Source organism: Pteropus medius, unplaced genomic scaffold, assembly GCF_902729225.1.
Source record: "Pteropus medius unplaced genomic scaffold, Ma_sr-lr_union100, whole genome shotgun sequence".
Classification (NCBI taxonomy): domain Eukaryota; kingdom Metazoa; phylum Chordata; class Mammalia; order Chiroptera; family Pteropodidae; genus Pteropus; species Pteropus medius.
The window spans coordinates 17,787,417-17,804,498 of NW_024342473.1; the positions used below are offsets into that span (position 1 = coordinate 17,787,417).

Genomic DNA, 17,082 nt, shown 5'->3' on the forward strand with positions numbered 1-17,082 from the left:
AAAAAAAAAAAAGAATGAAGATGTGATATGCAGATATATACATACACACATACACAAGACACACATACAACGGAATATTAGTGACAACATGGACAGAACTAGAGGGTATTATTCTAAGTGAAATAAGTCAAAGATGGACAAATACCATATGGCTTCACTTACATGTGGTTAGACCTAAAAAGCAAAATAAAACAGAAATAGGATATAGAGAACAAACAGATGGTTGCCAGAGAGAAGGGAGATGGGGGATAAGTGAAAAAGGTGAAGGGGAATAAGAGATACAAACTTTGTTATAAAATAAGTCACGGGGATGTAATGCACAGCATGGGGAATAAAGTCAATAGTATTGTAGTTAACTTTTCAGTGACACATTTACTAGATTTGTTGCAGTGACACATCATGAGGTATATAAATATTGAATAACTACGTTGTACATATAATGTTGTATAAACTATACTTTAATAGTAAAAAATAAGAGGCATGCAATTTGGGCTAATCAAAAGCTTCTCCTGGAAACCCACACCTACCTATCAGCCTAAGAATAAGCCTACAAACTAATACAACAACAAAGGCATCTCAGCGGTGTGCTTAATTAATCCTTAATGGGCACCAGGTCCATGGGTAACACAATTTAGTGAGGAGAAATATTAGGAGAGGATGAGAAATTCCAGTTGTTTCTCCATAAAATTTTATTTTATGTCAGAGAGGACAAATGGTTTCACATCTTGTGCCAATTCTGATCCACTGGCAGGAGCTGCCTAAAACAACCTTGGATGATATTGAGGGGCAACCATGCTTCTGTTGATTGCAAAGCAATTGGAAGAAAGCATGTGTGCTGGCAATCTTCCATCCCTCTAGAAGAAAAATTCCAACCTATCAGAGAAGGGCTGAAGAAGATTGTTCCTTCTTATCTAGTAATTAGTTGCTTGAATTATAAGAAAAATTAGCAGCAAACACTGATGTATAGTTTAGCATGTTACTTTGCTACCATTTGTTATCAAAAGCAGGGTATTTGGGTGGTGGGGTGGGATGGAGCAAGCATTGGTGAACTTATATTCTTAAACATGTACTATATGATCTTCATACTCATTATCTCATTTAATTCTCATAACTTATTTGTTTTATAAATGAGAAAGACAAGGCTCAGAAAGCTCCTGTTGTTCAAAACTGTACAAGTCAAAGCTCAAGGCTGACACCAAAGCCTGTCTTTTTTTCACCACTCCAAAAAATAACGTGTAGCTTTGAATTTGTACAGAATACACAGAAGGGAGGACATCTGTCTCTAGCAGGACAAACCACAAACTTAGTAATATTTTCCTTAATAAGAAACAGTTGTTTTGGATATAATTCTTAATTCAAGAAAATAATTGAAATCTATAACTGAAAGATATTTCAACCTTGATATATCCAATATTGTGACACATGAAGTCTTGAATAAGCAAGAAAATTCACTGTTTCCAGAGGCTTTGGAGGGTAAATTAGAAATCAGGATGCATTATCTATAGAATTAAACTATTCCCATTCATGAAAAATAAAATGTCCAAAGTTTATATTTTAATTTTAGCGTTACAAATACCATTTTTAAAACAGACCTAGTTTTCTGTATGTTAAACCGTTAAGGTTCAAATGATGAAATGTTTAGCTAGCAGCTAAAATAAAAGTCACCAGAGTAAGAAAAATGTTTCATATATCAGTTTATCACTTGTATAATAACAACAATAAAAATAAAGATTTGCTGACAAAAGAATTTTAGTTTTAAAGTATTTGGACAGCTATCACTGAAATTTTGACATAAAATGCAGCAGGATATGTAAAACACCAAAACAAAACACAAAATGTTAAAATATTAAAAATTTTCTTCCCTACTTGATTCATTACCAGTCACATTTTCCTGTAACTAATTGCAGAGCTCCTGCATTAACAGTTCAGCTTTAGGCCACAAATATTTGCAATATATAAATTTTAAAGTAATAATGCTTTAGCTAATAAAAAAATCAGTAGTAATTATTAAACAGGTCAACAGGGAGTTGTGCATCTAAGTCTGATGTAACCTTAAAAAATAAAGAAATCTATCTGTACTTCTTGTGTTCAGAGAACATCAAGAGGACTCCCATTACAAAGAATTCTCCCCATGTTATGCTTCTTCAACCTCTTGGCACAGATCCTGGGTTTTCCAGTGGCAAAATCCTTCATCTAACACAGGCTATTTGAAGACAGGCTGCTTGCTCTTTTCCCCAGTCAGACAGCAGACATGGATCACACTCTCACTCTCTTTCCCTCACTCCTGCCCTTATGTAACTGTAGCTTAATCCAGTATTCTTCTTAAAAATGTCATTTTTATATCCAAGTTTCTTAACCACAGTCCATCCTTAATCACTACACATACTATGTTGAAGCATGTTTGATATTAACAATTACTACAGTGTAACATTTATTAATAAAACAACAAAAAAAAGGCAAGTAGCTGTAACTGAATGAATACAAACACCAAATTATGTGAATGTCAACTTCAGTGAGATCACTATTTTGGAATTCCAAGATGTTTAATGTAAACTTTTATAAAAACTAATTATGAAACACAAAGACAATAGAAATATAAGTTATTTATTAATCAATCCACTTACAAAGCAGGTGGCTTAATGCAAGCTTATTGACATCTTCACATATGATCCATGGGAACATGTCTTCCACATACAGACAGTGATGTTACTGACTGATGCGTTTGCAATTTGGGACATATTAAGCATATTTGAACAAATAAAATTAGGCTATCCTGTATATGAAAGTATCTTGATAATATGCATCCTGAAGTGGATTAAAACTTTCTCCAAAGGAGAAAATGTTAGTATGTTAACTTAACTTTATATTCTATATTATGCAGTAAATCTTAACTATAGAAATTAAAAAATTTAAATCAGTGATCGACTCTTGGTAACGTATGAAGTGGGAATCTAAAACCAGAGCAACAGTAGGTTGACAGTATAATTTGTGCCTCACAGTATCTGCAGATTTACTGTTTTCAAGTTTAAAGAGAAATAAAACAAGAGACATGTAGATTCAGCTAACTTTATTAATCTTTAAACTAATAAAAATCCCTTAAAAGTGATCCTGGGACCTTTAGTATGAATGCATAGATACCTGCCAATGACTGCAATTCTAAATCCTGACTGAATGTGGTTACAAAATTAATGTAAAGCAGATATCTTTACTATACGTGCTTAGCAGAAGACCGAACAAAATTCTACATGTCTTCTTCAATTTCCCCCAAATTTTGTTAAATCTGCAAGTATGTACAATCCAGCTAATTGAAATTAATATTTAGTGTTCATCAGAGCTGTTTCACAGCAGCAAAAATTGAATCAGGGAAATAAAGTTCTAAACGATGTAGGAAAAAGATAAATACAATCATAACAGCAGTCTAAATGTATGATATCAATATCAACTCTACCTGCATTGTGCTGAAAGGAAAAGGATACACCAAGAAAACTTCTACTGATCACTGGTGATGTGAATACCACCCACATCTGAATGAACATGGTTTGTGTTCTGTTCCCAGTATTCAGGATGGTATTTAACTCAGAACTCCATATTGTAAATATACAGCAGCCATTTTTGTCCTAATTAAGGAATGTCTTAATACACAATATTATCATTTTCTAGAGGATCTTTATACATCAAACTAAAGTACATGATTGATTAAATTAAAGGTTAGTATGGATAAAAAAATTCATAATTTTTAAGACCTGGTACTATGTAAAAAACAAAAAGACCACAAAATTCTACTTCCTAAAGCAGCTAATCTTGCCTGCAAGTTTAGGGTCACAAGCCCATAATATGTGCAAAGAAATGCAATACAAGGAACCATGCAAAAATACAGTAAAATGATACAGGAAAAATGTCAAATCTAGAAAAAAAAGCTTTTATAAATACATCAAAATCAACTGTATACATAAATTGTAGGTCTAGCATTAGTTGTACCATATAGCAGAGCCAGCACTCTAAGTTCAAGGCTTCCAAATCTGCGCAGGTAAGTCATGCCATCTTTGGTTGACTGCAGTACCAGGAAAATGGGAATGAGAGGGAGGGCAAGAGTTCTGAAACACGCTGTCAACTTTCACTTGGCAGCTGGGCCTCAATGTCCACTCTGCATATGGGGCACTTCTTATTGGTAATCAACCACTGGTCAACACACACTTGGTGGAAAAGGTGCATACAGGGAAGGCGTCTATTACAGGCAAACAAAACAAAAACCGAAATTATTTTATGACAACTGCATGTGACATTTAAACAAATGATATATGTAATAACTCAGTAGTTTTGAAATTACTAGATATCTTTCTCCTCTGTAAAATAAAAACAACACCTCTCTAATTAGAGTAATACCTATATTAAATTAACACTCTGTTCTATGCAATGTATAAATAAATGACCAAGATAATTAACTGTCACAGATATGCAACCAAATTACATAAAATCTCAAGAATTTTAAGACAACAATTACACTGACAATTCTGGTTTTGTTTCTATACATGAGCCGCCAACGCACTGGAGTTGGCAGTATGTTCCCCGTTACATAATATTTTTAATATCGAATCACTACATTAGCGAAGCACTTTAAAAAATATACCATTTAATTCTCTCAAAAACATCAGAACTCATTGTAAATAGATAGCAGCCATGTCATACGAATTAAGGAATGTCTTAATATGCAATATTATTTTCTATCTAAAGGATCTTTATACATTAAGCTTAAGTATATGGTTGATTAAAGGTTAATATTATATTGTTTGTAATATAATAATACTGTTTTCATGGAATAATTGTTATACCTACTTAATACTATGCTAGTCTTTTAAAAGTAGGTTAAAAGGAAATGTTTACTTCACAGTACACTGTACCCTAAGTTATCAATATGAAATGGAGAAAGTTTCTAGGCAATCCAGGGTAACATTATATCTAAGTATAACAGATGGATAAAAGTTACTGATTAAAGTGTCCATTTCTATTTCCATCCACTGTTAAAAATACAGTAAAATGATACATTTCCAGACTTCCTAATATTTTGTAAAAGTAGTCGCTAAGAGATGTCCCAATTATTCCTTGAATAGTATTGTCAATAATGTAAAAACAATTATCTTCTATGCTTATAAATCGTCACTGGAAATACAGTTTTAGAAAAACCTTATATGTGGTAAGACTGACGATTGTTTATATATTTTTTCCCTCTCAGTCAAGTGAAGAAACATTTTTTGCCTTATAAATTGGGGCAACAAAACATACGGTTCTGTTATATATATGTTATAGAAACTGTTTCAAAAGGAATCATGTTACATTAGAAAAAACAGACTAGAAATAAAAAACAAGATTACAGTAAGAAAATGCCTAAAATTAATATTGTGTTATAACAACATTTTCTAAATCACAGAGTTGCAAGAAGAGACTATTACAAGTTGAGAGGAAATTTTAGGACAAAATTAATTTATAAACGATGCTATAAGACAAACTGTATGGAGCTAATGTGGATCCCCCCTTTAAGCTTTGGAGAATACATGATATAACTGTCTTGGCCTTCAAAGCCTCTCGAATTCTCCTTTCTGAAAGATCTACAGAAGATTTTGACCCCCATATTTCCGTGACCATCTTCTGGTGTGGCCCTAAAATAGGCAATATATTTCCCAACCCCATCACTTTGTCTAGGTAACACAAAGACTTTAATCTTTTTATTCCCTAATTCACTGTAAGAAGGAATTCTATATGTCAGAGATAGGTAACAGGGTATATCATAAACAGTCTTTATTTTGTTTCTAATCTACTTTTAAATAAACTCTTTTGTATGGTTTGAAAACAGATTTTAGATAATTAATATCTAGTTACCTCACATCTTCACCTTCCTCTAAAATAGACAAACAGATAGTACATTTTTCCTCTGTGTCTTCCTCAGTCCCTTCTTCCCCATCTTGTTTGCAGTGCAGTTTCCTCTGTGAGAACCAATCAGTTGTTACCTTATTAGTAGAGATGACATTATTGAACAACTGAGTAAAGTCTGTGTTTATTTGAAAAACAAAATAAAACAAAACCACACATTCACCCATAACACAGTTCCCAGGCACAACTGTCATGAATTAATGGATGAGTTAAGTGACTATCATCAACTAAATGTTCTTTTAAGACCCTTAAATAATCAGCATCCAAAGCAAAACTGAACGTAACAGAAATTCATTAGTTTGAAATCTATTATTTTTAATCCACAATTAGGATGATACACAATACAAACTCTATTCCTGTGCTATGAGGAACATAGCTAATTTTATTTCACTAATGAATATTTCAAATAACATTCAAAGTAATGCTAATTATAGAATTTACTTGAGACAATTGAACTTAAATTTAGTGATAATACTCTTAGAAAACAGAAGAAAAATACAAAGGAACTGTAATTTTCACACTTTATTATTCTCCATATATGTAGAAAATTGTTGTTTGTTAAAAGTTATTTAACATACCTACTCCATAACTTCTAGATATGATACTACATAATAGATTGATACTACATAAAGAATTGGGGGTAGAATAAAAGAAATATAGATCAACTAAATGGCCATAAAAATAAGTGGCTAGTTAAATTCTGTTACTGCCATATGATGAAATTCTGTTACTGCCATATGATGAAATTCTGTATAAGCTATTAAAGAATGTGAGTGATCTGTGGGTGTTGATATAGAATGAAAAGAAAAAAAAATGTGCCAAACTGTGTACATATCGTCCTCTCTGTTATTTTTGAAAGTGGAAAAATATATATACACATATGTACACTATTATAAATGTATAAAAATATCTGGAATACTACCTAAAAAATCCTTAACCATGATTTTTCTTCTGGGAAGGAAGACTGGGGTCAGTAGGGTTAAGAAACTTCAGAATATATATTTTTATACTTTTAATTTTTTAAACCTTATACATGTATTGTTTTAATAATAAATAATGTAGTTACTAGACTGCACCAACTAAAAGAAGATGCATATTAAATTTTATCCATTTTAATAATACTATAGACATTTCAAAGAATAAATTCTTACCTTTTTGTATTTATGTGGATATGTACATCTTTCAATTGTTCCCTGGGATGCTCCACGATTGACATTTCCTAATCTTTCTTCTAAATGAATCAGCTCCTGAAGATGAAGAATAACTAGTATTAAAAGCCAAGATGATTATTCCTTGAACAGCACTGTCAATATTGTAAATGTAATAAAGTTACAAATTTATAAACCTAGAATGTCAATACAGTGTTCGAAAAGTCATAGATAGAAGGCCACTGGTTATTAATAATACTTTTCTTAGCCAATTAGAAGTGGTATGGCAAAGTTATCCTTACGATTAGGGCAACATATTACCACACAGTACTATATAAGTTAGTATATATGCAAGTAGAAGATGAAATCACTGTAGTAAAATAGGGAAACAATTCTACCAATAGTTCTAAGTTCCACTTCCAAAATGACATGAAGGAACAAAACTTTAAATCACATTCAAATGATTTGTTCTTCCTGAAAATTCAAATAATAAGATATTTGGCTATAAACTAAATTAAGTTTTTCTCCAGCAATGTTTCTCTAAAAATAAGCTTAGTCAAAAGCATTAAAGTTCCCCCCCACATTTAATGGTATGATTCTTTATCTGACATTTATATTAATAAATTTCTACATTTCTTTATATTAAATTACTTTCATTTACTCTTCTTTAAATCGTCAAGTAACTTCTGACACTAAGATTAATATTGCTTATAAACTTTTCTGTAACAGCTCCCAGAAGCAATATCAGAAATTCAGATATTTTACTGCCTTCTCATCCCTAGTTACTGTTGCAATCCCATACAATTGTGAATACTAATACATATATTCTCTCTCTGCACTAAAGATACTGTGGCAAATATCTTCATTAATTTCATTACATACCTCAAAATTGCCCCTGAAAGGACCTCTGAATGATGTTCCATCCAATCCTGATGAAATGTAGCGGATGTGAGGATAGCCTGCCATGTCAGGAACCTATTTTAACAGAAGAGATAGATTAAATCAATCAAGCATAGGCCCAAATTCTACTCTTAACATTGAATAATTCAGACATTCAATTCTCTCCATTCAGCTACTCACAAAATTAAACTTTAATTAGTATACATAACTCCGACTAAGCATTTTGTAATGGGGTTACACTCTTCTTCAAATATAATCTCTTATATAATAACTCTTAAAATATAATTGGATGCAAAAAAAAGAAACAGCTGTTCCATGAGATAACAGGTTTCTTGATTTATTTTGTGCAAAGAATCCTAAGTAGAAAATATCCAAACTTAAGACTGCCTGTAGCCTAAATGTATAAAATGTAAAAGTTTCCTAAGAGCTTGTCAATTTCAGAGAGCTTTATTTAAACAGTATTAAGAACAAAAATGCACAAAAAGCTTAACTTCAAGATAAAGTTTTATTTTCCTTCCTCTAACTCCCTAATAGCCAAAAGCAACTTACTCTTTTTGGTCAGGTTCTTTCAGTGAAAGATTTAAAAGTGTTTTCTAATCTTTTCTTAGGTAGTCGATCCTCATTATTCACAGATCCTTTTTCATGAATTCAACTACTTGATAAAATTCAATTTGTAACTCCAAAATTTGTGCTCTCAGTCATTCATATACATGCACAAAGCAGCAAAAAAATTTGAGATGTCTGATATATGTGTCTCCAGCTGCGGAAGAACAAGGCTCTAACTTCTTGTTTCAGCTCATACTATTAACAAGTATCTTTTTATGGTCTATTATACTATTAACAAGAGTCTTTTTTGTGATCTATTTAGTGCCATGTTTTTCACATTTTTGTGCTTTTATTGGTTATTTGTTGTTTAAAATGGTGGCCCTGAGGCACAATACCTAAGTGTTGGCTACTGTTCATAAGTGCAAGAAGGCTGTGTGTGATGTGCCTTATGGAGAAAATAAATATAGATAAACTTAATTATGGCATGAGTTATGGTGTTGTTGGCTGTGAGTCCAATATTAATGAATCAACATATATCAAATAAGGTGTCTTTAAACAGAAATAAACATTAAAACAAGGTTACGGGTTGACTGTTGTGACCAGACTTGCTGTAACCTAACCTTATATTTATTCTAGGAGTAATGATTCAGTATTTGCTTATTCAGCATCTGCAGCCACTTTATAGAACTTAACCACCAGGAATAACAAGGGAGATTATGTATTAGGAAAGGGAGATTCTGTGATAGAGCACCATTCTTCCACCTTTATAAATAATTCTCTAAAATTATTTTTTAATCAGCTTCCATTGAGTTACAAGTTTTATAGCTTTAAAATACAAAGCATATGTGGAAAAGAACCTAAGCAATAATTTTTAACCTTCAAAAAGGCTATTATTTAAATATCTGCAACTTTCCTTTTAATCAGGATCAGTACTCCTCAGCTCTCGGCAGACAGAGAATCCAACCTCCTACACATTTCCAAGAAAAATGAAAAATGAGAAAAGAATTCCTGCCCTCCAAATTATTTAAACCTGCACTTAAGCTGAAAATCCTCCCTGGTCTCCTTTCTCTGGTTTTTATGGATGAGTTTCCTCTTTCTCCTATTCAAAGTTCATCTCTATCACGGGCTCCCATCTTCCCCTATTTCCCCATCTTGGATCATGTCATCCACCTCCCTCTCTTCTACATCGTCAAACAAGTCCTTTCTAATGCTGTTGTCTTAAACCCAAAATACTTCCAAACCTACTATCTCCTTACTCCTGGAATAACTGCCAACTCTATTTCCTACCTTCTCTTCACAGCCAAACTTATAAAGCAAGTTTATACTCCTTGTCTTTACCTTTTCACCTTCCGCCTTCCTTACTAATCTAAGAAGTACCTCATTTTCATTCTTCACCATTACTGAAATCACTCCGACAAAAACCACTAATAACCACTTCAATGCCAAATGCATTCAGTATTTTTCAAACTTTATTTTTTAGGGGTGAGACATAGGGACCACATTATTGACATTATTCTAACTTTGTTTCTCCTCAACTTCTCTAGTCAGTTCTCAAAAACCCTTGGTCTGAAGTACAGTATTATCATTTTCCAAGGTTTTTTTTTCAATCTTGTGTCTATCCCTAGAAACCTAATCCTCTTCCATGGAAATATGTTTGACACACATATATTATATAATGACAGATGTCAGTTTATAATTTGGAGGTCCAGGCCATTAACTTGACTCCCTACTAGATCCACCATGATACACACAATTATCTCAAATTCAGTATGTCCAAAACCTAACTCACCTAACTCCTTCCCTTAACCCTTATCTAATAGTCTCCAACTTAGTGAATGGCACCGCTATACACTTAATAACCCAAGCTAGAAATCTGGAAATCATCCTAAATATTATTCAAATGTGTTCTATCATTTTTATGCCAACTGCCATTGCCTTTGTTTAGGAATTCATCAACTTTACCTCTTCTATAATGTCCTAATTTTAAGTTTCCTTTCTTCCAACCTGAAATCTATTTTCCACACAACAGAGGAGGTGGTGTTTCTAACCACAACCTGATTAAGTCACTCTAAAACACGAATATGATCAAGACTTCCTTTCCAATGGTTCATGAGTCAGTTTCTTGGCAGAACAACTACTTCATATCACTGAGTTATCCTCATCCCTAAGATCTAAAATTCTAACTTACTTGGAGTTGGTTGTGCTTATGCTATTCGAAAGCTCTTTATGCTGTAACCACAGTCTCAATTCCAAAGCCTGCTTACAAGTCACGTGTATAATAGCATCACGAAAACTTCCCTGCAGTGCCTCTCCCCCACGAGACTACTCCCTTCTTTGTATCCCTTTTATAACTGGTATGTATTATGAATAGCAAACTCAATATATTTTTGCTGAACTTGTTCTTTAGAACTCAAATTCACATCAACAAAATCTGTATCTGTTCAAATCAGACACAGAGAATAAAGTCCTCCTGCAGATCAGAGAATAAAGTATGAATGCATCAGAACAAATCCATTGCCATTATGACAAAATAAAGCACATGTCCTAGTGACAGTGGATCGAGACTGTCATCTTGGTATAAAAGAAAAAACTGTCATTTTTACACTGAGTACATTTTACAATGTAAATACAAACATGGATTTTAATATCTATACCTTTTTATAACAATTTTCATCTAATAATTTTCAATTCTATTAAAATATCTATAACAACTAATACACTGAAAATATTTTCAATAAAATATTTAATTTAGAAAAGGAAGAATACTTTTAGGAGAATGTCAGAATTTTGAAAATTTTTTATTTTACCATTAAAGGAAGTGCTCCTAATTGTAAGTGATGAAGTCGAGGTGGTGCGTGGTAATGAGCCAAATGAGGATGCAATGCTCCAGGTGTGTAAGTAGCTGCAGTCACTCCAGCTTCAATTCCCAGTTCCCTGACAAAGGATGAAAACAGTTTAACTTTTTCTTCAATTATAGTGGACATTCAATATTATTTTATATTAGTTTCAGGTGTATGGCATTTATATTAGACATTTATATTACTTACAAAGTGATCCCCTGATTAGTCTAGTACCTGGCACTATATACACAGTTATTATAATATTATTGACTATATTCCCTATGATGTACTTTACATCCTCATGACTATTTTGTAACTACCAATCTGTACATATGAATCCCTTCACCTTTTTCACCCAGCCCCACAACATCCCTCCCAACTGGCAAACGGCAGTTTGGAGAATAGTTTAACTTTTAGCCATCCTTACAGCGCCTTTATTATCAACAGAAATCAGGGAGTATGTTTACATTTTTAAAAGTAATCTAAAGTTTCCTAGCATACATAGCTGAGAAAAAGATAATTTAGCCCAAAAGATTTAACTAATAATTTCAAATTCACTTCAGAAATTAAAACCCAAAAATTCAATTTTGTGGTGAGGAGCAAAGTGATTTCTACTCAGTTTCACATCTCACAAAGGAAGGAAATACAGCTGACCCTTGAACAACACAGGCTTGAACTGCATAGATCCACGCCTGTGCTGGTCAAAGGTCAACTGAGGTTCCTTCCAATCTAAAAGTCTGATACTACTTGAGGAGCATACAAAACAGAGTTTACTTTTCTGGTTTCCATGAATGATATAGATGCTCCCAGGGCTTTTGTTTGTTGGACAGTGTCTCTGGGTTGTTGGCATCAAGCATAATTAGAAGAGCAAACACTTCTATACCTTATAAAGCAAGGGTACACAAAATTTTAGAAAGAGTAAAATTGGTAAATGCTAATACTTCATTAATTTATTGTCATTTTATATTTTGCTTCAAAAGTCATTGTGAATCAAGATCTCAATTGACTGCCTAAAGACAATGGATTCGGAAAGAAAATTAATGCAAATTTGCTTCCATTTCTCTAGGATAAAACCACAAGCCTAGGAGGATAAAGGCTGGATTTCCATGGTCCATAGCAGGGATTAGGGGTAGTAAAGCAAATGTGAGTACGAAGGTGGATAAAGAAGTTGTGAAAAGTAGGATCCGTTTAGGGGGTAAACTTTGATGTTAGACACCCCTACCATGGTAAAAAAACAACAAAAATGCTCTACTGCTGTTTGACATGGTTCCTTCCCCAGAAGAAAAGCTTCTACTCTTTCCCTTAACTCACACAGAGAGAGTGCCTCAAAGCTAAGCAGAATTCAGTTTCTCCATATTACCCTTTTGTATGGCATTCCACTATAAAGTGTTTCTTCCGGCAGTTTTATCACAGGCTGCTGAGTAGAACTTTAAAATAAACATGATACTGACCAGGCAGATCTCTCTGGAGCCTGTCGAGGATGTGAGGACATAGTCTGAGGCACATGAATATGATGCCCATGACCATAGTTTGGGTGCATCCTATGTGGATGGGGTGGGGGCCGTTCATGTGCCCGCCTGGAAACACAGAACACAAAAAGACCACTGGAAATAAGTGAATAATTGGTTATTTCTTAATGTAGAAAATAATCTAGTATTAATATTATAAACATCTTAGATTAGTCAAAAAATTAATTCTATAACAATAAATTAAATTGTAACAAAATTAATGATTAGTAATAAATCAAGAAACTGTAACCCCCCCAAATTCTCACTGCTTATATATTACAATACCTCCAATTCAAATATCATCTAGGGAAAAAGACAATTTTAACATTATCTTGTATAACTTCTTTAGAGTAGACTTTTTAAATAAAAAAGAACTGAATAAATTTTAAAAATTAAATACCCCAGCAAATGCTGCAGACACAAAGAAGTTATTTTATATAAACATATAAGGCATGAAAAGAAAAGCTATTTTGCTTCACTTCTATAACATTCATTGTAATGGATAAAATTAAGAGAAAAAAATTTTAACCTTGTTCGGTTTTTTCAAACACATGTAAATATATGTTAAGATCATGAGTTAACACCTCTAAGAAAGTGATATTATCTCTATTCACACTATTCTGCATCCCAGCTTATTATATTTTCTTTCCAGTCAGTCAAATTTACAAATGTAAATGGTCATAAAGTTCTAAACAAATGCGTAAAAAAAGTTCCAAGGAATAATTTTTATAGTCTAATTCTTATTTTTTTATCAGTTTCTAATACATTTACAGATTTTGCATATTTATTCTTAAGAATTATTACAAGTAGTGTTGTAGATACTTGAAGATATGAATGTTAAATTGGCAACTTTCTATTTAAAAAGTTACTATATTAGAATGGCAGTAACAGCCAGAGATTCTGAATACAACCTTAAATTATATGACTACAAGAAAAAGCTAACGTAAGTACTAAATCATTAATTACATCAAAGGTTTTGCAAACGTACTCTGTAAGGGCCAAGTAGTAAATATGGTTACTTCTATAGGTCAGCAGTCCCCAACATTTTTGGCACCAGACACCAGTGCGCCTTATGAGAATCTAATGCCTGATGATCTGAGGTGGAGCTGAGGTGGTGATGCTAGTGCTGGGGAGCAGCTGAAGCTTTGCTCACTTGCCCACCACGGACCGGGCTTTACAGGTCAGTAGCACGGGGGTTGGGGACCCCTGTTATAGGCTATATGGTCTCTGTTGTTGCAACTATTTAGTCTTTGTAGTGTGAAAAAAGCTATTAGACAATAAACAAGTGTAGCTGCTTTCCTATGAAACTTTATTTACAATAAACAGGCAGGCAGAATTAGACCAAGAGTTTGTTGCTCTCAATTAGAAAATCAGTTCCTGAATTTTCAAAATAAAACCCAAAAAGTTCAGTTATAGTTTTTCATGTTTGAGGAATATAATATTTTAATATTTAAATTTATAAATAAGTTCAGAAGACTTTTTTTAATGTTAGTTTTTGAAAATTCTACTAATACTCTTCTTCTGGTTGGTAAAATATAGTAAATCAAATTACATCTTTGTTAACATATCTTGTTCTTCAGGATTATCAATTCTAACATTTATCTTTACTATGGAATACTAAAGAATGAGAAAAAAAGGGGGCTGGTTTGCAAAAATAAATGATTTCACTAAATGACTTGATATGAAGTTGTTTTGTCAACATCTACAATTCAGGATAAGAGGAAAATTCTGATTAGCAAAGGAAATATCCTAGTGAACTAAGGATTTAGTATAGTCACATCGCTTCTAAAAATTTTATAAAGATCAGAAGGAAAATAAGTAGAAGGAAAAGAAATAAAGTGTGATTATCTTTTTAAAAACATAAAACATACGTTGGATGCTGCATCATCCTCCTCCTTTGAACTTCCATCCTCTGCATCACTTCATGAGGATGCAGTCTCTGTGCTGGAGGTGCTGTGGCTGGAAGATGGTGTGAAATTGGCTGGTGTGAGGGAGGAAGATGCTGAGGGATTGGTGCAGCTGTACTGGCTAAATGAGTTGGGGGTGGGGCTGCCACTGGGTGAGATGTGGCATGAGAAGATATTTGAGAATGGAAAGCATGTACAGGATGCGGAATAACATAATCCACTTGAGGTGGAGGCTGAGTCTGAGGAGGAGGGTTTCCATGGGAATGGGGGCAGGCAGAAGCTTGATGATGAAGTGGTCTGGTCAAAGAAGCATCTGTAAGAAAAACATAGGCACCATGCAGTTGAGCATATATTGGATTTTACAAACATATTAGCACATATTTAATTTTTATGAATACTTTATTGATGCTTGAGTCTGCTCAATTCTGCTCTGCATCCTACTTTCTTTGAGCAATTTTAAGATACCTTCCTATGTCAATACATATACTTTTACTTCCACAGTCTTACAGCATTTTATTAACTGTACCACAATTTATGGAAGAAATTGCCATTGATAAAAACTGGAAGCAAATAGATGTTGCAATAACATCTGTGTGCTTACTTTTTCACACACACATGTATGAGCGTATGCATACACAAAGACACATACGTACGTATTACTCAGGGACAATTTTTGTAGCATAAATTCCTATAAGCAGTTCTGAGGCTGAGAAAATAAATTACACTCAGATACCAGGTGACAAAAAATCATTCCCCAAAGGTTACCATAATTAATATTTCCATTAACAGTACATGAGAGTTCCTGATGACCCTTATACTATCACTAAATTTTTAAAATGCCAATCTGAGAAAAATCTTTTACTTATAAACCACTTATATTTCTTCCCAGAATTATCTATTCATATTCTTAGCTTACTGTTCACTTTTTTCGTGTTGATTTATAAATATTTTATATACATGGAAGTTTTCTCATAAAGTATAAAGACTTTTCCAAATGGCTTTTTCTTAATTTTGTTTTGCCTATACACAAGTTTTTTGCTTTTTTGTAGTCAAATGCATAAGTTATATATTTGTAAATACATAAATCTTGTTTTCCTTTATGATTTACTGGTTATAGGGCACTACAGAGAAGAAAGGAACTTCTGAGTCCTTCTGGGCAAGACTGCAAAGATATTCTTTAATTGCTGCTCTTCTCTCTCTCCATCCCATGCCATTTTTCCTGTGCTACATTAAGAAAATGAAGGAGACATATTTGCTAGGAACCTGCCAAGGAAATTGGCCCTTCATAAAGATGATTTCCCCCACTTCTTCATTCTGTGTCTTTGTGTTTCAAATGAATGCTGAAAGGTCCCTCTGAAGAATATATACCTCTCTTACTCTAAGAGATGTACTTCTGTTTGAGGTTTAAAAATGTTTGTCTCTTCCTTGGATATCAATCCAAATTTCATTTTAAATGTTGGAAGACTTTTTTGGTGGTCTGACATGGAAGCTATGACCATTCTCTAGTTTCACTGAAGAATTCCTCCAATTTTTAGTTCTTTTGACTGATTCAGGTGTGAAAGGTAACTATGAACACTCATCCAGCTATATTTTCAAAGAAAAACTTGCTATCATACATTTAAATGAAACTTTCACTACGCTCAATAGAAGCGGTGAACTAGATTTTATAACCAATTTTTTTCCTAAAACTTATGGTTACATAAGATGTTTTACTCCAAGTCACAAAGCTCAGTTCTTGGTCATTAAAAAAGTCATTATGTTTTATCATTGTTAACTACCCTTCCTCAAATTCAGTGCATTTTTTCCAGATTCACTTCAAAGTTTTCTATTTCTATTACCATTATGTAAAAAATATTAACAAATATAACAAAATGTTAGTTTTGTTTCAGAATGAATTTAAATTTAACTCCAGCAATCATTTAATTTTTTCGGCTTTATTGAGGTATAATTAACAAATACAATTGTACATATTTAAAGTGTACAATATAAAGATTTGACATGTGTATAGTTTATGAAATAATTATAACAATCAGGTTAATTAACACATTCATCACCTCACATAGTCATCATTTTTTTGTGTGGGGTGAGAACATAAGCCATCATTATAATTCATTGCTTATCTAAACAAAACGGACTGCTAACCACTGTAGAAAGGTGAATTCTGCATTCCCATAACCATTTCCTTTCCTTCTCTATTTCATGTGTCCTTGCAGTGGAAAAAAAAAGTTATTGATATTACTTCCTAAAAGTTCGACATGTCACTTTGACTCAGAAATCTCACTCTTAGGATATTATCTTATCGACAGAC

At 33.0% G+C, this 17,082-nt stretch overlaps 1 protein-coding gene across 14 annotated transcripts in view; it reads right to left on the minus strand.

Annotated features, from left to right (window-relative positions):
* Positions 1-2,583: 2,583 nt before the first annotated feature.
* Positions 2,584-17,082, minus strand: part of RNF111 (ring finger protein 111) — a 71,283-nt gene continuing 56,784 nt past the window's right edge. For 5 of the 14 annotated variants that reach the window (XM_039865452.1, XM_039865458.1, XM_039865454.1 and 2 more), the window contains exons 8-14: positions 14,739-15,087; positions 12,811-12,963; positions 11,327-11,453; positions 7,956-8,048; positions 7,077-7,172; positions 5,875-6,002; positions 2,584-4,225 (exon numbers count right to left, since the gene is read on the minus strand). In XM_039865452.1, the coding sequence (XP_039721386.1) occupies positions 4,108-4,225; positions 5,875-6,002; positions 7,077-7,172; positions 7,956-8,048; positions 11,327-11,453; positions 12,811-12,963; positions 14,739-15,087 (1,064 nt within the window). In that variant the 3' untranslated portion in view covers positions 2,584-4,107. The remainder of the gene's footprint in view (positions 4,226-5,874; positions 6,003-7,076; positions 7,173-7,955; positions 8,049-11,326; positions 11,454-12,810; positions 12,964-14,738; positions 15,088-17,082) is intronic. The other 9 variants (XM_039865463.1, XM_039865462.1, XM_039865459.1 and 6 more) reach the window with 3 other exon arrangements.